The sequence below is a fragment of the Kryptolebias marmoratus genome, linkage group LG19 (genome assembly GCF_001649575.2).
Source record: "Kryptolebias marmoratus isolate JLee-2015 linkage group LG19, ASM164957v2, whole genome shotgun sequence".
Taxonomy (NCBI): domain Eukaryota; kingdom Metazoa; phylum Chordata; class Actinopteri; order Cyprinodontiformes; family Rivulidae; genus Kryptolebias; species Kryptolebias marmoratus.
Genome location: NC_051448.1, coordinates 7,803,799 through 7,825,544, shown reverse-complemented (window position 1 = coordinate 7,825,544; position 21,746 = coordinate 7,803,799). Strand labels below are relative to the sequence as shown.

Below are 21,746 nucleotides of genomic sequence, written 5' to 3'. Positions count from 1 at the left end.
GTTGTATTGTCTAACTCTAATAAAGATTTCAACTGGAGTTAAACAAAATGTGAATCCAGGAAACAATTACAGTTTTCATAATTTATTGTACATTGTCGTTTCTTACAATTTATTGTATGCAAACTAATAAACAATACACTTCATTATTATTTTTTTTTCTTTACAAAATATAAACTATAAGGGGGGGAATTTAAACCTAACATAAACCCTTCCCATACAACTTTACATACAGTATTTCTGTGGGTCTAACCTGTGGATAAAAGGGGGGAAAGGTGTCACACCCTCATTGCAAAAGACAGCAAGTCTTTAAAAATTCACAACGCAAAACTGAAACAAACTGTGTGGCAACGTTTGTGCTACATAAACTTCAGTGACATTTCTAACAAAAAAAGACCAGACACAGCTAACAACGTCATCAGGCTGACACATTTCTTAAACCTCCTAAGCGCCAAAACTTCATGTTAACAAAGACCGTTCAGATATTTTGATTGCCGGGTGGATTTAAAGCCACAAGATAAACAAATCTGTACACTCAAGTGGTCCACATTTTTTAGTCAGGACATGTGACATGACAACCGCAGCCCTGAGCATCTCCGGTATGCGTGATGGTATGACAATGGAAATGCGAGCCAAAAGGAAAGCACCACTATTCCTTTTGATTCAGTGCAAGAGGCTGGATGCCGGGAAGGAAAAGGGGAGCTTTGGTGAAGATCTCCGAGTGAACATTAAACTCTCACCCCTTTCCTAAAGAGAAATGTCCTGAATGACAACATTTTTAGTATGCTTAAAGAGGGTGAAGAAGGCTGTGGAGTCCATCCATGTTGGTCTTGTGGTCTCTAATAGCGAGAGATGAGAAGCTGGACCGGGTGGGATGATGATGACTATAGTGGGAGGTGAGGGGGACAGCTGAGGCAGAGGACAGGGGAGCCGTTTTAACAGTAGCGCTGCAGGAGAGAGGCTGCCACGATGACGGGGGTCAGGACAGAGAGGGCGCCGGCGTGCAGTGAGAAGCCCGCTCCGGTGGGTTTGGTGGTGTTGCCTGAACTGGCGTAGGTCCCCGTGGACATGGTGGTGTTACTGTTGGTGGTGGCTCTCGAACCTGTGGTGCTTGTGGAGTTCTGGGACACCACCTGTTGGACGGGGAGAAGAGGAGGAAAGAGATTCAACACATTACGCAACAAAACTTTAGTTTTTTTTTAGTCTTTTCAGTCCTCGCTGAAAAGCTTTACAAAGACTGCGAGACTGTGACTTTTTGGAGGCAGATCAGAATTATGACCAATTTGTTTCAGCTAGAAATTAAATGTAGTGTTACTCAGTGTGTACAAAGCTAAAAAAAAACACTTTAGCTATACTATCTAACAACATGTGACCGACTGGCTGGTCAGGTAAAATTAAGGGGACTTCTGTTTCGAAACGTGACACCCACATTTGGCAAATTGCACCGAAAAGAAACTTTAGCTTCTTCCCCCACCTTTCCACAGGTAGACAGACAACACAGCTCTTGAATCATTCATTAAGTGTAGGATAACCACCAAGTTTAAAATAAAGATAAAAAATATATATAAATATATATATACAAACATTAATGGTAAATGCTACATTTGAAAACTTACAAACAATAATTCCATTTTTTTTTCAAGAAAGCTCCATTTTGTTTTACTTGATGCAATCCAAACCTATCTTAAATCAAACATATAGCAAAACACAAACAACCTGTTTACACACATTTCTTGTGAATAAACCTATCCAAAGCCCTTAAATCAGTAATCAACTCCTACATTTGATAATAAATATCAACTCAAAGATAAATGTGTCGCCTAAAACATATATATTTATATAAATGTCATCTTACCTGTGTTGTTAGGCATATCACCAACAAAAGCACCCCGAGCTGAACGATCGTCATTTTGAGCATTTTTATTATATATCTTCTATATCTCCTGAACTAATTTGTTTGGCCAGATGGAGGAGGATGCCCACAGGCGCTGCTTCTCTGTAATGAGAACGCAGCATCAGTCCGAGCTTTTTTATACCGGCTCTGTGACGTCACCCCGGGGTCCTGATGACTCCTGGCTGTTTGGGAATTAATATAAAGTCAACAGGTAATGCGATAAAAACAGCTATAACCCGAGTTAAGGACGAGCGGACATTTTTTGAGGGGCAAATTTAAAACAAGATCCGCAGCTTTTATTCCTAAACGACTATTTATTCATTTTTTACTTACCTTCAACTCAGCAGCACGACTCTTTGTAGAAAAATAAATTAATTAATTAAATAAAAAAAACTTTTCGACCCCAAAAGCACCGCGTCAGTCGACCCATCTCTAAATTTATCCTCCCTTTATGTTACCATGGTGATTCTGGAGGCTAGTTTGGTGGATTTGCGATCGATGAGAGGTCAAACAAGGCGACTGTTTCAGCTGATAAATAAAAAGAAAATGCCACTTTAACTTTGTTTGGACTTTGTTGTCAAAAAAGAAAAGGCGTAAATATAATTGAATGGTTCAAAAACGCCGAACTAAAAAGTTATAGGAACTAACCTGTTGAGTCCGTGGTTTCTACACGAAGTTATATAACTGTGACAACAGCGACACCTAGTGTTAAGAGTAAATTATCTACTAATATACACATATATCTTTAATTATGCCATATATATATGACATAATTAAAGATATAATGTTGATGCTCGAGTTTGCTTAAAATATGCCAAAATTGTTTACTTCTTTTTTTAATGGGGCACCAAATAAATCTAAAGTGTGAGAGGATAACTAGAGAAAAAGAACACATTAAAACTTGTTAAAATTAAAGGCTTAGCATTACTTAAAGGAATGCAGATTACCCACCACTTTTTATGTCAGAGTTTTAGACTAAGATCATCTTATAATGAAAAATGTTGTAACCATCTTGGTCAGACCTTGAAAATTACACTATGACCAATCTCATGTAACATTATGAGATCAGTGCTTAAAGTACGCGTTGAGAATAACTCTCAGCTACTCCCTCATAAAAGATTAGCTTAATAGCTGTAAAACGGACTCACAAACAGCCATTTTTGTGTTGGCTAAAGCGGCGGTTGTCTTGAATTGGGTTGACTCCAAAAGTTAATGAGTTGTAGACATATGTGCTTTGGTTATTTTCTGAAAGTTTCAATAAAATCTGTCCAGTACTTTGTTAACAGACTGACATGGCCAAAAGTTCATGCCAAAGTTTTAAGTAAAAATATTGCACAATGTTTAGTGCTCAGAGTGTGTGTTGGGGATGATGCTGAACTACTACCATACCAAATCTAATGTCATATCGTCATTTTTGGCTAACCTATAACCATTTTTGTGTTGACTTCAGAAGTTATTCATTTGTAAACATCTATCTAAGGATTACTTTCTGAATATTTCATTCAAATAATGAGATAATTTGCAAACACGACAAACAAATCAGCACAGACATGGGCAAAAGCCTTATCGCCTTTGACAGCAGGCAGTAAAAAGTGCAGTGAATTTATTTTTATGAAACATATCACCTTAGGGCTAGAAACAGTTGACTTTTTGCAGGGAAAAAGAGCCAAAAAGAGACCTATTTCTTACCAGCGAGGAGACATTGCCCTCTATTGGTGACACAGGCCGTGCATTTCTCTTATTTCTGTTCAAATGCCCACATTTCCATCTTCTAAACTTTGGGGAATGTTCACTGCGATCACGTACCTGTTTACAGTAATGCAAGTAATCGTACACAAAGTGCCTAATTTTTTCAAATTCGGTCCAGATGTGGAGGACTGTAACTCAAGACCTGACGAGCCGTCTCGGCTCCCGTCATTTGTGTTCCCAAGCAGACTGCTGAAGAAACAGTGAGACGCCTTTATTCCAGCGCTCGGCCCCAGAGGAAGCTGGAGGGGACAGCGCTCCCTGCAGAGGCACCAGATGTGCGCTGTTATGGAGAGCGGGAGAGAGGGGCCTTTTGTGAGGCATCAGATAAGCCCTGTTCCCAAAGCCAGGCCGGATCAGGTATCACCAGCGGGTCTGCGAGGGGGCGAAACCAGAACCGTGCGCAGTGGATCGGGTTTCTGTTTACACGAGCGTGGTCTCTGGATTTCTCCAAGCAGAACAGACAGAGGTAGACTGGAAAACAGGGAGAGGGGAGGGAGAAATGAAGCCTGTGTGTGTGTACCTGTAAGCAGGGACGTTTTAAGAAACTTTACGGAATTTAGCAGCAACTTTAGAGTAACTATAACTGAAAGGAAGATTTAGATGTTGGCTCAGACAAGCTGCTGTGAATGTAATTTCATCACCAGCAGAGGAGCATGGAAAAACAATTATATATATATATATATATATATATATAGGTATATATATATATATATATATATATATATATATATATATATATATTCCCTGGCCTGAATAACCACGCAACAAATGTTTACATTTAAAGTTTGTCCACAGAGCCTGGAGACACACTGTTAGACATGTGTCCTCAGACAAAGTTAGCTCGAGCCAGTTGGGGACCTTTCAGGTGTTTTCGGTGCAACGCGCGCGCGCGCACACACACACACACAGGCTGCACACACGGTCACCGATCAAACAGATGCCATTTGAGAAAGCTCCGAAGCTTCGTGCCACGGTATCATTTAACCCGCAGCGCTCTTTTCATCTCTTTATTTTAAGACAAGAGCGTACAGACAGTGTCCGTACTGTGTCCCCCCTCAGATAAAACACAGTCTTTGCATTCCTTATGAAATGTATCTGTTGAGATTTGGGAGGGGTGGGCGCCAGGTGTTGGGTTACATCAAATCAGAGAGCCCTCCCTTAGCAGAGAGAGGCACGAATTAAAGGCGGCAGCGGAGGGGTTGGCCTTTCAGAATAAAAGCACGGAGCGCGTTACCTTCAGTGAGTAGGGACACAAGTTGTCAGCAACATGCAAGTAGCTGAAACACATAAGAAAACCCATGCACACGCAAGCAACACCCAAAGACAGGTATCTTTTATTGGACCTGCACACATATTGTTCAGACAAATAGTAATTTCTTCTCAAAATCCAAGGGACTTCAGAAAAAATGAAAGCTTAAATTGATGTGTAATGTGTTTGTTTACCTACAGAAACAGCCAAAGTGACGATAAAAATAAATCAACAATGGCAACATCCACGAAAACGTCATTTGGAATCCACAAGTCCGACAGTTTAGAGTTATTGGTACATATTTACGCTCATATTGGTTGAGTAAAATATGCAGATGAAAGTGCTTTGTTTACATTGTTTGCATTTCGGAAATGCACATCAATATATCTGGGAAAAAAATAAAAATTTTGGAGTAAAGTCTTTGAAACGGCACCATTTGATATAGTTCAGAAAAACATTTGTTGTTTTTTTATGTTCCTATACACAGTTTTCAATGACTATCTTTAAACTTAGCTGCTCTTGATTTGCATTCGGTGCCATTAATCCCAGCCCAGGTCTTTATTTTGAAAGTTTAAACCGGAAGCCGGATCTTGGGCCTGTTTTGGAGCTTGACAGCGGTGGAGAGGAGAGTGGAGATTGTTAAACGGCGGAGCCTCCAGCGCGCAGGGAACACGCATGTTCAGTGGACTCCAAAGCCCCAAATGAGGGAGGCAGACGTCCGGGAATGACAGCCGCTGTCACCGGGGGTGACGCTTTTCTCTCTGAGCGACTCCGATAAAGAAAACCCCCAAAATAATAATAACAATAAAAAATAAAGGAACTGCTCCAGCTGACAACTCCGTCACAGATCCGGATCGGATCCTGCCAGACCAGGACTATCATGCCAGAGATGGAGAAAGGCAGACCTCCGGAAAACAAACGCAGCAGGAAACCAGCGCACCCCGTGAAGAGGGAGATCAACCAGGAGATGAAGGTGAGGGCCACTTAGTGCGCAGTGATGTCCAAAAGTTCTGTTACGCACACAGCGTCTTCCCGCACGGAGCGTCAGCTGTGCGCAAATCAGTGCTGGGGGACAATCAAAACACATAAAAACAAACACATTATTTGAATTTTATCAAACCAATCACGCAGTGATGGGTTAATTTTGCAAATTTGAAAAGCACTCCTTGCCCTTTTTATCAAGAGCTGTAATTTAATAGTTAACAATCACATCTTATTTTAGATATTTAAATTAACAAATGTCATTGGACGTTTTGATTGTAGGTATCAAAATATAAACTTCAAATAAAAAGTTGACATTTGCTTATTGGTGACGCCATGGCAGGCCAGCTGTGGCCGGACGCTCCTCTGTAAATGTCCAGAGGAGCTCCAGATGTGCGTCACTTCTTCCCCGCTCCCTGCGGTGCGCTCAATTGCTGCACTTTAGAGACTCATGAGAAAAACGAGGGCGAGCGAAGGGGTTTGGGGGGGAGCATTTATATTCTTTAAATAGCCTTCTTCAGATTTACGCTGGGAAAACTCTACAGCACTGTCCCATAATTCTAAAGAATGCAAACATCACATCGAAGGCGAGCTCCTCGCTGATGGACAAAAAGCGCAGAGAATCTCTCATCTGTTCCTCGTGTTAGAAGGCAGCATCTGCACAGAGCTGTAATAAGTGAAATCACAGTAACAGACACGATTCCCTCCCACTATTATGAGCCTCTTGCATGGAAACTAATCCACAGATTGTCTGCTTTGTTTGGGTTTGGACACTGGCTATTTGAGACGCTTGACTCTTGTGGTGAAGGATATTTGAGGATCCTTCAAGCTGAAGCAGAGAAATTTAAAAAGACAAGGTGTTTTTGAGGCAGGAAATGTGCCGTTTCTTGTGCGTGTGACTGGTTTGGGATTGTGGCGTTTGATATCCAGGGTAGGTGTAGTGTTACATCTTAACTAATTTTAATCAAAACACGTGAAACACTATCCTCCCCGCCGCCTGATGTAAGCCTGCCTGGGCTGAATCTCAGGGTCGGCCCCAGTTTGTTGCCTTTGGCTGCGACTCGCTTTGTGGTTTGGGATATGGCTTGTCACTCTCACAAAGCAGATGTTTGTCTAAACTGCCAAAAAGAAACAAAAACAACATTGTGGGAAATGAAGGAGGGGGAAAAAATAGTTAAAAAACAGGAAAGTGACACTGGTCTATACAGGAGAGTTCCCATCTGGAGAACACCACAAGAGCAAACAGGGAGAGAAATTCAGGCCAGTAAAACTGATTTCTAGTTCAGCTGAGGTCTGTCCCACTGTTGTCTCTGTAACACATCTGTTTCAACACCACATTCGGACCCACTCCCTCCACGTCAGACCGCGAGCGCAGCACCAGACATCGGATACTTAACTTTAATCATCGTTAGGCATATTTAGCTGGATATGATACCATTGCTTGCTCTCACCCACACACTCTCCCAGACACACACACACACACACACGGAGCAGAAAGTGAGCAAGCAAAGGGAGAGATCCATTTCTATGAGGCCCCGGTGCAGAGCAGAGGTCGGAGCGAGGAAAGCAGGGGAAAGAATGTGCAGTCAGTATACTACGGTACTACAACACCACAGCAGACTGGCTGTGCTGGAAAAGGCTGAAACCTGAGAGGCAGCGCTGTGTCGGGTGTCAGGCCTGGAAGGTGCTGGGATGGAGGGGAGGATATGGGGAAGATGAGGGGGGGGCAGGATGAGAGACAGTGAAAGCTGGAGAAAGGGGAAGGAGTGGTGGGCATTAGAAAACGAGTGGAGTGGATAGAAGAAGAGAAGGCCATGTCCGAGAACCGTGGGACCTCGCTGTGGTGTAGGGTGTCCCGCTCTGATTTCTGCCCGTTTTGGATCAGGTTTCTCCTCCAATCCGGTTTCTCCAAAGCCACAGAGAGAGGTGGGTGGATAAAGAGAGGAACCTTTGTATTTTTTTTTTCATCTGGTCATAATATTTTTAAAAAAAATGAGATCACACATCCCATTTTTTGCAGAACAGCTTTCTTTTCTTCCCCCCCCCCAATTAAAAAAAAAGATAAACAAAGAATGATTCATAGATTTCACACTGGTGTTAGGTTTTAAACCTTTCCGTCTCAGATTAAGCAAGAGTAAACAACTTGGATACATCATGGAAAAAGAGTCATACTGTACTCCACTGTGCCCCTATTCATTTCCTCCAGGCTGAGACAGAATCCCTCACTTTTATTCAGAGTGGGAACGTCTGATGATGTTTACCACATGATGAATCTTCCAATAATAACCCTAAGATACATGTTCACAATTTCCCATTTCTGTTCCTCATTTTTTTTTTTCTATTCGCTTTTAGACATTTGCAGAAAGCACCATGAACGAGCTCCTGGGATGGTACGGCTACGACAAGGTAGACCTCCGAGAGTCTGAGGCCAACGAGATCCGCAACTACCGGGAGAGGCGTCAGCATGTGTCTGTGCTCAAAGGTAAGGGGCAGGTGTCGGCAGGTCACTGTTAGTGCAGTATTACACCAACCAACAGGTTCTGCAGGTTTCAGGGCAGACATTGAGTCACAGCACGCCACATCTGCTCAACATAATCTCCTGTGGTGGCAAGTCCTCGAGTTACATTCATTCAGATGCATCTGTTGTTTGTGCAGAAGTTATTATAGTATCCTGTGAGGCACACTGCGGTCTCAGGTTGCCGTTTTAAATGACAAAGCCGAGTTATCTTTGCATTTTGGTCGTGTCTTTCAGAAAACTCGTTGCCAAAACCCAAAAGCCTGGACACCAAAGTCGGTCACTCTGTCCTGGCCATGAAGAGCGGAGAAAGGGAATCCTCCAGTGTCCCTTCCTCTTCGCCCTCTTCTTCCTCAACAAGTTCCTCCCTGACCTCCCCCAAGGAGCACAAGAGTGCCCCCGTCATTGTCCCCCTCATAAAGCCATCAGCAGGTATGGAAGTAGTGCTCGTGAGAAGACCTTGAAGGGTTGCATGTCACCCACAGCCTTTCGTCTATAAGGTTTGAATTAAATGATCTTATGTTGAGAAAGGACGGAGTTAAAGTCATTTTGGTCCAACCTTGTAGTTGTCGTTATGCATGATCTCATGTGATATGGTGAGATCTTGCAAGATGTGATAGCGCTCAACTATCACATCTTTAGCTCGATATCAGTAAAATTGACCATTTTATGGCCATTTTTGTGTTGGTTAATGTCAGTTAGCCTTGTCGGCTATCTTGAATTGGATTGACTCCAAATATTAATCAGATATGGATGTACATCCACTGATTACATTCCAAGAGTATCATTAAAACACATCCAGTAGTTCATAAGATGCTTTGACAGACATGATTAATCCCAAGTGTTAATGCCAAAAATATTGTGTAATGTGCAGGGCTTTGAGTTTATGTTGGAGATGACTCTCAGCTCCTAACACACCAAGGTTTAGCTCAGTATCTGTAAAACTGACTAGGTTATAGCCATTTTTGTGTTTCCTAAGGTCAGTTGCTTGTGGGCGGCCATCTTGAATTGGGTTGACTCAAAAGCTAATCAGTTGTAGATGTTCATCCTCTAGAGTTTCATTAAAATTTATCCACTGGTTCACAAGATATTTTTCCAACAGACTTAGTTGACTCCAACAGTTTTAAAAATTTGATCAATTAGAGCTCAGAGAATGTGCTGGGAATAACTCTCAGCTACTACCACACCAAATCTTAGCATAATATCTGTAAAATTGGCTGAATTATAACAATTTTTGTGTGTGATAAAGTTGTTTAGCTGTGGATGGGGTTGAATGGGGTTCACTCCAAAGGTTAATCAGCTGAAAATGTACAACCAATGATTGATTTCTGAGAGTTTCATTAAAATCCATCCAGTAGTTCATCAGATATTTTGCTAACACTACTTAAAAACAAACACACACACACAAAGGAACAGGCAAAAACCCTACCGCTGCTTCGCCTTCGGCAGCGGGCAACAAATATGTCTTACAGCATTTCATCTCTTCGGATGCACACAAAAACTGATAATCCATGACTGGCACTTTATTTAGTTAGAGGTCAGAGAGTAAGATCAGTTGCAGGTGATGGAATAAGGATTAGTTACATATTTCCTAAAAGGGTTCTTGAGCAGTAATTTAGGCTGTGAAGAAAGTGAGAAGCTGCTGAAATTACATGACATGTTCTTGTTGTGCACTTCCTTGTATTTTATGAAATATTGCCAAAATGCCTGGAGAAAAGAAGATCACTGAGGTAATAATTTACCAGTGTGTTAAATTATATCTGAAGTTATAATTTAACACTCTGTTATAATAATAATGTGACATTAAATAACTTAAAGGCTTTGTTGCCATAATGATGCAAACCTTTGCAGATTATTAAAAATCCGGTCTGAGAAACTGAAAAAGCTGATATTTACGTGTATGATCGCATTTTGATTCTGTGTAGGTCCTGTTTTTCGTTTTAACCTGTAACAATTACAAATTTAAAGAAACATAGCATACAATTATACAATTCTACCTTTTTATTTAGCTTCAAATTTGAAATGGTTAGAATTTATTTTTGTTGAACATTGGGGGGAATCATAACTGTGTCACTGCTCTGCATTCTTCAGTTTTACGTTACTTGAACTAAATGTGAAAAATGAGTCTCGGAGCTGGTATTGCTCAGCTTACATGAATGTAAAAGGCCTGATATGAAGTTGACAAGGCCAGATTCAGTCATTATTTTATTTCACTGTTTGGTGATTAAGTCAAACCTGATTTAATCTGCCCATGTACTTCCTTAGTGCAACATAACTGCATAAAGCTGGCAATAAGGTGTTACACAGATGAAACAGGATCCCTGGAAAGTATAAGCCTGAGACTACTTCAATTAATTTATGATACAGAAAGTTTGGAGCAGATCCAACTCTAAGCAAAGGATTCTTTAACGTACTTAGGTTATCTACCTGACTCATGTTTATTGAGCCCTGATGAAGTTAAATCGTTTTACAGTACGTCAATCTAAACACTCATGGCTGATCTGTTTAGTGCTAGTCTCATTGGCAATAAATCTTTCAAATCCAATAAAGATGCATGCTACTCTGGCACTGAATACTAAACCAATACATCTACAAATTGTACTCATTCACTGAATGGCTTGCTTTTTTGCTTTTTTGCCCCCACTGCAGTGGAAGATGTGCAGAATGTGCAGATAGTTTGCGTTTGGTGCCAGAAGGAAGGTGTAAAACGTTATTCACTCTGTATGGGCTCAGAGCTCAAGAGCTTCTGCAGCGAGAAGTGCTTCGCTGCCTGCAGACGGGCCTATTTCAAACGCAACAAGGTGAGTGAGAATGGTGATTTCACACATTTCACAATACGCGTTTTCTGTCTCAATGATGAGACCTTGGAAATTCTGATTCTACGTAATAGTTTATGCACAGACTGTACCACTGTCTAAAAACAGTGAAACGGAGCATCGAGAGATTTCTGACAAGTACAGAACCTTCAGAAACAGATTCTTCTGATCATATCAGGTCGTAACTGATGGATTCATTTACACAAATTTCAAAAGCAAGTTGGGGATCTCAACTGACACAGTTCCTAGTGTGTATGGAAGAGCGGTTTGGTAGTGGTGGCAGAGAGGTCAAACTTTATGCAGGACACTTGGTATCAGTTTCAGGTTAATGCAGAAGAGGTCGGCCGTTAAGTGGCTTTGGTCTGGAGGACAGGAAAGCTGCAACTTCAGAGAAATGCTCTGCTGCACATGGCCATAATTTTTCACCTTCCGTTGCGACTTTACCACCTTTACAGATGTGGGATGAAAAGCCGTTGTATTGTCTTTCACACTCAGTGTTGTTTATACTTTAGTGGGGTTATTAGCAGAGACGTAAAAAAGGGCCAAGCAGGCGGCGCACAACAAACCCTCCGTTTTTTTGGAGGCGTAGAGGAAAGCATTTCTGTTGGCTTGTTCCTGCTTGTCTGAGAGGAAGGCCAGGAGGCCTGGGGCGAGGTGTCCACTTTCAGTGCATACCTTACCCTCAGCTGCCTCATGTTTCGTAACCCAACACGACTAGTTGGGTCACATAGATGGGGGTGTGCTCAAATCCACGGCAGATCAGCTTACACAAATCAGAAGGAATTTCCTTATATTAATACTATTAGAAGCATAAAACTAGCTTGGTTGTAGAGTAATATCTGTTCCTAAGCACAAATGTTATCTTGTTTTATTGACCTTTAAGGGTTTGTGTAACACATAAAGCTCAAGCTACTTCATGACAAGGCAACCCATACATAAGAAGCTAGATTTTGGTTTTATGACTGCACAATGATTCCAGTGTAGCATTTGAGGATACGCTGCCTCACAGTGGTGTGTCATGTTTGTCACTCTGTGGTTTTCCTCTGTCAGGCCAGAGATGAAGACCTCCATGCTGAGAGATCCCCTCAGCACCCACATCCAGAGGATTCGCCCAGACTGGTGTTAAAGATAAACACCAATGTCAGAGTAAGAGGATATCATCAGTATACATTTTGTCTTCCATTAGAAAGTATTGACACATTCATACCGTGACATTTCAAAGTTTTAACTTGCAAGATGATATTTTAAAAAGTCTGTTTTTTTTCTTTTTTTGTAAATTTGTAAAGATGTTTGCACAGCAAGAGACTAATACTTCATTTACCCCCCACAGTCTCTCTCGCCTGTACCACAGGTATGTGACTGGTGCAAGCATATTCGTCACACTAAAGAATACCTGGACTTCGGATCTGGGGAGGAACGACTTCAGTTCTGCAGCATCAAATGTCTCAACCAGTACAAGATGGATGTGTTTTATCGGGAAGCCCGTGCAGCTCTCACCAGCACCAGTTCCAGCCCCAATAAACCCAGCCAAGACGGAAGGGTGGATGGGCAAAAGTTACTCACTCCTGAGTCTTGGAACAGCACCAACCATTCAGGGGAAGCACGCAACCGAAATGTCTCGCCTAAAGGGTCAACGCTAATTCATGGGCCTGTGGAATCCACATCTGTCTCCTCTTCAGAAGCATCCTCTTCTTCCTCCTCCTCTTCTTCTTCTTCTTCTTCTTCTTCGTCAAGAGTTCCTGTCTCAGGGCTTAGGACCCTGGAGAGATCAATCCAGCCACCTCCACCACCACCTACAATGGCAGTGTCACCCCATCCCGCTCCTCTCCCTCCCCCACTGCCACTGCCTTCTCGCCCACCTTTGGATCAAAAGCCAATACCTCAAATTCCCATACCCTTCATCAGGCCCCCTCTTCATGCACAGGGCCTAAAAAGCCCTCTTGCCAATCTTCCCAGACATTCAGGTCCCCCTTCCAGCCCTATCCACAGACCCCCACATTCTCCTCACCTGCAGCCCTCCACCTCCACTTCCATGAATCCCCCTGGGCTCTTGCATCCTTTCCCAGGAGCCTATTTTCCTGGCTTACACTCCCCACCTCTAAACATGATGCCAAGAGGCCCTGTCCCAATGCCTCCCATAATGAACTTTGGGATTCCTTCTTTTAGTCCTCTTCTGCCCCAACCCACTGTCCTGGTACCTTATCCCATTATTGTTCCCTTACCTGTACCCATACCCATTCCAATTCCCATTCCAGTCCCTCCTAAAGCGGCCCTCGAAACTCCATGTCACAGTGGAGTTATCCAGCCAGTGCCAGAAGGAGTAGACAGGGGCAGATCCAGGACTAATAGTTCACCATCTCCAGAGATCTCTGAAGAAGAGAGAAACAAACTCGGAGAGTCTAATGCAAGGGACATAAATTGGGTTAAATCAGAGAGACAATTTATTTCCCCAACATCCACATCTCAAAGTAAAGTGTCCTCCCCCGGAGCACACTACAGTGAATCATTCTGCCCAGCACCAAGTTCAGAGGGGCTGACAGACTATAACCATCAAAAGACAGAGCGACAAGTGATCCAAAGGGTTCTTCAAAGGACCCATGTAAAGCTTGAGCCCAGTGCCAATGGGATGGGGGACCCATCAGGGCTTGGGGAGTCAGGATCTGGGCAGGTTAACAGGTCAGGGCTTCATAATGTTATCAGACCAACCCCTCCTCTAGCGCTGTCACCTTCACATGACACTGTCTACCAACCACAGGACTCCCACATGTGTCACTCTCCAACCAGCCCCTCGGAGACCAGCCATTCACATAACGCCAACTCCTCTGCCACGATGACTCAGGAGCGCTCTCAAAATGGCACGCCCGCTAGTATAGACTCTTCCTTACCACAGAGATTACCAGCACCACCCCTGGACTCTGCGCTCAGTGAGCTGGAAGCTATCAAAGAGAATAAGTGCTCCGCTGTTAGCCCGGTGCGGGTTGAGGGCCCCGTCAGTCAGTCAGAAGGACCCTTAACAGTAGGTGGAGATGTCGAAGAAGACCCCCACGTTCCAGATGAGGACCACGCTTATGCCCTGCCCACAGCACCAAAGACAGGTGGGACCACACCCCCATTACTCCTGCCCAAGCTCAGGGACAAGGGTAGCTTGCGGAATCCTGCTAACATAGCCAGTGGGGGAGACATTGAGCCAGCTCTGAAAAGGCGGTGCCTGCGAATCCGAGATCAGAATAAATAGAAAGCAGAGGTGAGTTATTTTGTAAATATGTGATGAAATATGGCTTTTATTAGCCCCATTGTCTTACACCTGGATAAAATTGGGGTAAGTTTCATCACAGATGTGTTTGAATGAATTGTATTATTGTGATATTCTGCTTTGGTTAAATTAAAATGTTGAATTATTTAGATGTGGACTAACTGGAGAGTGGAAAATATGCACACAGACAAATTCACATGCACACTTAAAGCAAGATTAATCACTGTATGTGCTTGGTCACTAAATAGCATGGCGCCAAACGGAGAGAATCCTGGTAACATGGTACTTCTCAGTCCTCTAAAGTTACAGCAGTGAAAGGAGGTGGAGGGCACAAGCAGCGAGAGTCACTTTGAAAGGCGATCACTTCACCACAATCTGACAGTCACAATGCTTTGTTGGCCTGGTTGCCTGTTAGCTTAGGCTCAGATTTGCCAAGGTGTATGATTCTTTTTCACAGCTTTGGAAAAAGATGGCTGCTGACCTTCAGACTTTTTCGACAGTTGGTTCGAAATGACACTCGAAGAGACTGATCGAGTCTTTGCCTTTCTGTTTGAACTATAAGGCAAAGCAGACGTCTATCTGAGACAATTGTCAGGCAGACTGAAAGGCGCTGAGAATACAAGAGGCAGCCCTCAGCTGTGATTGAGCTCTGGGGCTTCGTTAGAAAACACGGGCCCCGAATCAGAGTGATCCGGTTTCATGTGTCATAACGACACCCGGTTCTGGCTTTGCTTCATCTTTCTCCATTTCTAAGTTTCCACTCTCCCTCTCCCTTTTCAATGCTTTTTTTTTCTCCTTTTCTTCACTCATCACTGCTGCCTGCTGCCAAACAGACCTTGTTGTTCAAATGCAGCTGGAGAGCCTCCTTACTTTGGACCAATCAAAGGCCCTCTTGATTCCACTCGCCTGTTTGTCCAAATAGCTGTAACACCAGCCGTCATCCTCACCCGCTGGTATCTCACCATAACAAGATCGCGTTTCTGTTTTACTGTATGTGCTGAGATTAAGCCGCTGATATTACAGAGGCGGGTTGAATTTCAACCCGCCTGCTTTTCTCTCCATATTCCTCTCCAAAGGCCAGAGGTCATATTAATAATTGTGTTTGAATGTGATGGCTGCTGATAAAGATAAAACAACACAAATCTTTGTCTCGTATGCTCCATATGTTTGGTTTCCTAAGTGCAACATGATTTATTTCAGTTGCCTATTTCATTATTTGACATTTGTTGGGCTTTTTTGCATTGTAACTAATACTTATAAAATCACAAAGTGCTATTTCTGTCATGCAAACTGGTTTATGGCTCCTCGTTGTGTGTAATTGGATCTGGCTGCCGTGTGTGTGTGACTTTAGTTTGCCACCTCTGTCCTCTGAGCAGAACATTGCTGTCCTGCTCCATTGTCATGACTACTAAAAGTTTTTTGGTTTTTTTATAAGAAATCTCCCACTCTGTCAGAGTCAGCAGCAAACTGAAGGATTTCACCTCAGGAAAAAAAAAAAGTTTTTTTTTTCGTCTCATTTTTCCATGCCTTTATTTGGGATATTTTATAGCTCCGTGTAACCTGATCCCACCACATGGGTATTTGCTGAGCGTTTGAAACTGAAACGCAATGGGACAGAGGGAATACAGAACTCTGGTTTGGCCTTTACGTGTGTGTGTGTGTGTGTGTGTGTTTGCGTTTAAGACGTGTTCTTGAATGGAAGTCTGTGTAAAGTGTGCACGAGAGAAAAGAGGCCAGATGTTTTTAGTTTGATTGCACCCTTTGCAACAGTTATCTGAGTGTTGACACGACTAAAAGCCTCATTCTGAGTGTTTATGTGGAATGGGTGGATTAAGGAATGAGTGTCCAGAGCAGGAGAGGTTGATATAAGATATGGCAGAAATGAAAATTGCGCAGAATCGGCTCCGAATCTGTAACATCTCACCGCTGTTTCTCTTTTCCTCTTTCTGTTTCCCTCTCCGCTGAATGAACAGACTCCCTGTTCGACGTTGTGGGGGCAGAGCCAGATTCAGTGCCACGCCGTCGTGTGGACAACACCAGTGTGAACACCCTCCTGCCCGTCAATCTGTCTGTAGACCAGAAGGGCGCCAAACCCGGGAAGCAGACCAGATGGCCGAGACATCGCGAGTCAACAACGTGGAAGAACCCCAACGCAGTCACACATTTTGCTTTGGACCAAAAACAGAATCACCAAGCTCAGTGGGCGCTTGAGAGGGAGCCACTCGGATCTTCATCCTGTCTAACATTGCCCTCAAGCGTTTATGTGTGTACAAGTTAGTGTGGCTGCCCAGATGCGCTCCTCCTCCTCCTCCTCCACCTCTGCCTGCTCCACGCAGCAGACAGCATTCTGATCAGCCTTGTGTGGTCTTCTCAGATGGAGCCTGAACATGATCTCTTTCCAGGGGAAACGGTTTGTTTTCTCTGCCCGGCTTTTGCACAAAGAGCCACATTGTTCCTCTCCTCATATCCCACGCTGACTCCCCACTCCAGGTTTTGGGTTACCTGGCCGATTGGAGCTCAAACTTCATGAGCTTCTTTTTTTTTTTGAGCAACAGCCAGGAATATAGTATAGTATAGCCTTTTCTCCTCCGCCTGTCCGCCCAATATAAATAGAGTTCACGCTACACACACTGGTTCTGAGATTTTATCCCTCACAAGTAATCGCCTGAGATTTGCCAGTCAGCTCACTTCTTTCAAGAAAGAAGAGAAAACTTTATCCTCGGGCAGGTTTCTATTCTGTGTTTACAGAGCCAGGCTGAAAAATGTAAAGGTACTCATTGCAAAGTATAAAATTGAATATAAAAGTGGTTATTCTGAATTATATCAAATGGTGCAGTTTGAAAGCATTTACTGTAGTTGTTTCCAGATATATTGATAAGCAAATTTGAAATGCAGGTCCACGCTCAATGTACACAAAGCCAATTTTTGGCGGCTGAATCCACCAAAAACCACATGGAAGCTTGAGTCAAGTGATGGACCTACATTAGGGAAGCTGAAGTCTGTGTAGGTAAACAAATATGGCCAGTAAATCTAATGTTTGACCTATTTTTAATCATTTGGGCTATTTCCATAGGAAAACAGGTGGTAGTTGGGATCCAGTCACAAAATTTGTTTACAAATTTTTAATTTTATGAGACATTAACCAGTGATATAAGTAAAAAAAATGTGCAGATTTTATTTTTTCCTTTATAATTTTTGTTTTCTTTGGTTCAGTCTCCATGATTTTGCAATGAGTACCTTTAAACTACACAGACTATACCTACAGATTCACAATAGTTTAGACAATCTGAGATCACTAAATGTGATTGGCAGATCGTTAATTGCTTGGACGATCAGAAAATCAGTTTGACCTGTAGCACTGAGTGCCATGCATGTGGAAATTCTTGTGGCGGTTCAAACATGGCAATGTAACTGATTCAGATTTTAGTTATTTGCAAAACTGTTTTCACCTCCGATCTCACATTTCTGAAACGAGAGATCGGACTTGTAATATTACCAGATGTGGTATTATACACAAAAGGCATCAAATGCTGTAGTATACAGTGATCAGTATTACAGTCACCGCTTTTGGGGAAACTTTAATCCGGACGGATCACTTTGAGGCTCGTCAACACTTGTCCCATTTTTCTTGTTGTACTCCACTCAGATATTATGTTATATTAACTTATGATTGATGCATCTGTAGATTTTCACCAAAAAAAATGCCGTATAACTTCTTTTGTATTGCTTCGTTTTTTTCTTTCCTTTGTGATCATAATTTCTAATGAATCCGTCAATTATTTCTTTGTTTTAATGCTGTTTGCCCACTAGAGGACAGTGTTGGCCTGTTTTACTTTGCACCTGCCCTGACCGCCATCTCATTGGACACAAAAATGCACTCAGTGCCATTTGACTGACATCCAGTGCTAAATAGGGTAGCCTGTCCCTTACATCTTACACCTTTTTTATTATCTTTTAATCTAAATACTGCCATCGACAGCCCTTAGAGTTTCTTTGAAACAGACTTTATGACCTGCTACCCCTGCCATCATTCCAACGCCAACCCTTATTTGCCTATGTGAGCTCCTGCATGTGCATTTCTCATCTCACTCTCTCCCCACTCATTCCAGTCCACATCCGCACCACAGGGTCATGCCAATATGACAGTGTCATCCTCAGACGGAAAGAGGACTCTGTCAACAGCTTGTGTGAGTCAGTAGTGACATCACTTGAGACAAATAGCTGCTGTGTCATCTGCTTTTTTAGTCTGACGGCACATGCCAAAACAAATAAATCATTAGAACTGCCATTTTTGGTTTAATTTTTTTTATTTCTTTTAAGTTGTTTGCAAATCTCACTAAGGTTTTGGCAAGAAAACTCAAGTTTTGTTGCTGTCGTAGCCTAAATATGTAAAGGTACTGTCTGACCTCCCCCTTTGATCACACATTTAGCCTCTTATCTCAAATGAACCTGTCAGATTGTTTGTATTGAATAAATATAAAGTAACCAAGAACTTTGGTTAAGATCACTTTGTAAAGTAAAATAAATAAAAGTTATTCTAAGAGCAAAAAAAAAAGAAAAATGTCTAGTGTATTTTTTTCTGATTTAAATCATTTTTTCTAACTGTCTTTTTATTGTTGGAACTACTTTGTTATTTTGTTGCTCAGTGTCCTCTTTAATCTGAATTCATAATTAACTTGCTGACACACGGTGGACCTTGTAAACGTCTATTTTTAGTGGCAGTATGTCTGAAAGGCGGTGCGTCGACATTCCTGAAAGACTGAAAGTTGCTCCAGCCTGTGTGCAGAGACGGTAAAAGCGATGAATGAGATAAGAGGGCAGGAATTCCGGTTTGGCATTCTGGGCGCAGTGATTCGGGAGGGTGAACTTTTAGTTTTTATTTTAAAGATCGGTGATATGTCAGCCGGGGTCAGATTTCAAGATTAAATAATCACGATTAAATCTTCTAGAAGTCACTCGTTTAAGTAATCAGGGACCATGTGCAGGAATGGTTTCCAGTAAGTCACTAAGAATCAGACTGGCCACAACCGGATGGGAGAAAGTCAACCAAAATGAAAGCACCAACTCGATTGTTCATGTGTCACAACAACTTGCTAAACTTTTATTGCAACACCAAACGACACCAAACTTCCTTCACTTGTTTCACGAGTTTTGTTAAATATAACAAATGTACTTTGGATGAGGTAATTATAAAACTACTTTGTCATAAGTCATTTTTTTGGTTTCTGATTTTCTGAAATTATGGGATGTCATCGCTGTCATCAAAACAATCCACATGTGATGCCATAACTACAAATACCAAGGTCATAAGTATGAGTTTGGATGTCATTTTTATGAGACAAGAAGCCATTAGTGTGGGTTTCAAAGTCATAATTACGAGATTAAAAGTATTTTGTGTTACTTAAACTCAAAGATACAAAGATACACAGTCATAATAATATTATAAAAATTAAAATTTGTCAGTTTTAAAATCATAATTTAAAGTAATTACAAGTCACTTGTATGAGTTTTAAATTTACAGTTGTGACATAAAGAGTCAATATCATGACTTTTAAAGCAACTTGTGAAATACAAAGTCATTGTTGTGAGTTTTAAAAAAGTTCATATAAAACAAAAAGTCAAAATTGTGACATACAAAAGTAATTATTTTTATAATTATGAGAAAGAAAGTCATTCTTAGAATTTTAAAAGCCATAAATCAAATATAAAAAAGTCAAATATGAGACAAAAAAGTAACTATTATGACTTTCAAAGCCATAAATGTAAGATAGAAAGTCAATATTGTAAGTTTAAAGTCGTAAATATGAGTCAGAATTGTAAATTTTGAAGTCACAGTCATAAGATACAAAGTCAACATTATGATAAACTCAATTTTAGTATAGCCTACTTAATATACTTTAATTATATATTTTTAAGTGGTAGAAATGAGCTTCCACGCAACTTCGAGCTCTTATTTTGACAGCTACAACAGGAAGTCGGTTTCGGTGTGTGTCCTCGCGCTGAGCAGCGGTTTGTCTCAGAGACAGGTTGGACACCCTGCGGGCTGGTGGGGCTTTACCTCAAACTACCTGGTAGCGCCGAAGAGGTGGGCTCGTGCTGGGGGAAGGAGTCCGTTTCGACCGAAAACGGATTTCTGTTTTTTTTGTTTGTTTGTTTGTTTGTTTGTTTGTTTAAAGATATCAGCGCAGGAAGCCCGGGTTGTTTTATTTGGCCGTGGATAAATAATTAACCTGATAACCTCAGCGCGTGGGTCACATAAAGAAGAGCAGATAGGCGCGTGAGCTCATCCGAGGATTGCGACCAGAGCGACAAAACGCCCACAGGTGTTTTGTTTTTGTTTTTTTAAATAATTTAACTGAACTTTATTTTTATTTGGGACACTTTCATGTCATTTGAAGCGCTTCGCTGTCATCATGCTGGGAGCGGAGAGCAGACTGGAAAGCCGGCTGGAGAGGCTGGAGTCCATGATGAGGGACCCTCAGTCGGCACTTAACCTGGCAACCCTGCTGGTAAGCGCGCGCGACGCCCCTCCTCCTCCTTCCTACCCTCCCTACCCCCTCCTCCTCAGGTGGGTTTCTGACACAGGTACCTGGTGTGATACGTAGAGCCGCAGGCATGTTTCTGAGTCATCGTCCTGTCGCGGTAAGCAGATAACCTGAAATGACACGCCTGGAACAACACCTGAGGTAAACAAACGTGGAAAAGTACGACGCGAAACATAGAAATGGATATAAATAGATGTCGAAACAGCTGATTGTCGCCGCAGTGTCGATTGGCGTATCGCTGCAGTAAAAGGTGGCTAAAGAGGGGATTTGCATGACTTGTCATTACTTCAGTTCTTAATCAGAGGTGCACCAGAGGGAAACAAAGCCTCAACTAAACTCAATGTTCAGACACTTTTCCTGAGTGGAATGTCCCGTGTTTACAAGAGCAAACAGCTGGAGATGTTTGTAACAGGAGTTAAAGTGTCACTTATGTTCTGTGACCATTTGGAGTCAACTCTGTTTTTAATTAAACTTCCAGAAAGTGATCATCGCGTGTACATCCGCAGCTGATTTAATTTTTGAAGTCAGTCAAGGTTCAAGATGGCCACCAGAGCTAATCCACATTAGCCAACACAAAGTTGGCTTTCACAAATCTTGAGCGTGACATCCCACAAGAGATTGTTCAATCACGATCAGTATTTATTCAAAATTACATAAATGAACCTTGGTTTTATTATGTCAAATCATTCATATAGAAATATCAATTACCTTTTCCCAGTTACAGATTATACAGAATTTAGAGCAAAC

General features: G+C 42.1%; 2 protein-coding genes across 5 annotated transcripts in view; both read left to right on the top strand.

Annotated features, from left to right (window-relative positions):
• Positions 1-5,289: 5,289 nt before the first annotated feature.
• LOC108233484 (sine oculis-binding protein homolog) lies at positions 5,290-19,009 on the top strand. Its single transcript, XM_017412006.3, has 7 exons — positions 5,290-5,862; positions 8,223-8,352; positions 8,623-8,817; positions 11,035-11,186; positions 12,252-12,347; positions 12,532-14,445; positions 16,428-19,009. Exons 1-6 carry the CDS (start codon positions 5,770-5,772, stop codon positions 14,434-14,436), a joined length of 2,571 nt encoding a protein of 856 aa, XP_017267495.1. The 5' UTR covers positions 5,290-5,769; the 3' UTR covers positions 14,437-14,445; positions 16,428-19,009.
• Positions 19,010-20,473: 1,464 nt separating this feature from the next.
• LOC108233468 (rho-associated protein kinase 2-like) overlaps positions 20,474-21,746 on the top strand; it is a 37,034-nt gene continuing 35,761 nt past the window's right edge. For 3 of the 4 annotated variants that reach the window (XR_005234508.1, XM_037981533.1, XM_017411971.3), the window contains exon 1: positions 20,474-20,963. Coding sequence is in view for 3 of the 4 variants with exons in the window: in XM_037981533.1 (XP_037837461.1) it covers positions 20,868-20,963 (96 nt within the window). In the remaining variant the exon portion in view is untranslated. The remainder of the gene's footprint in view (positions 20,964-21,746) is intronic. The other variant, XM_037981532.1, reaches the window with a different exon arrangement.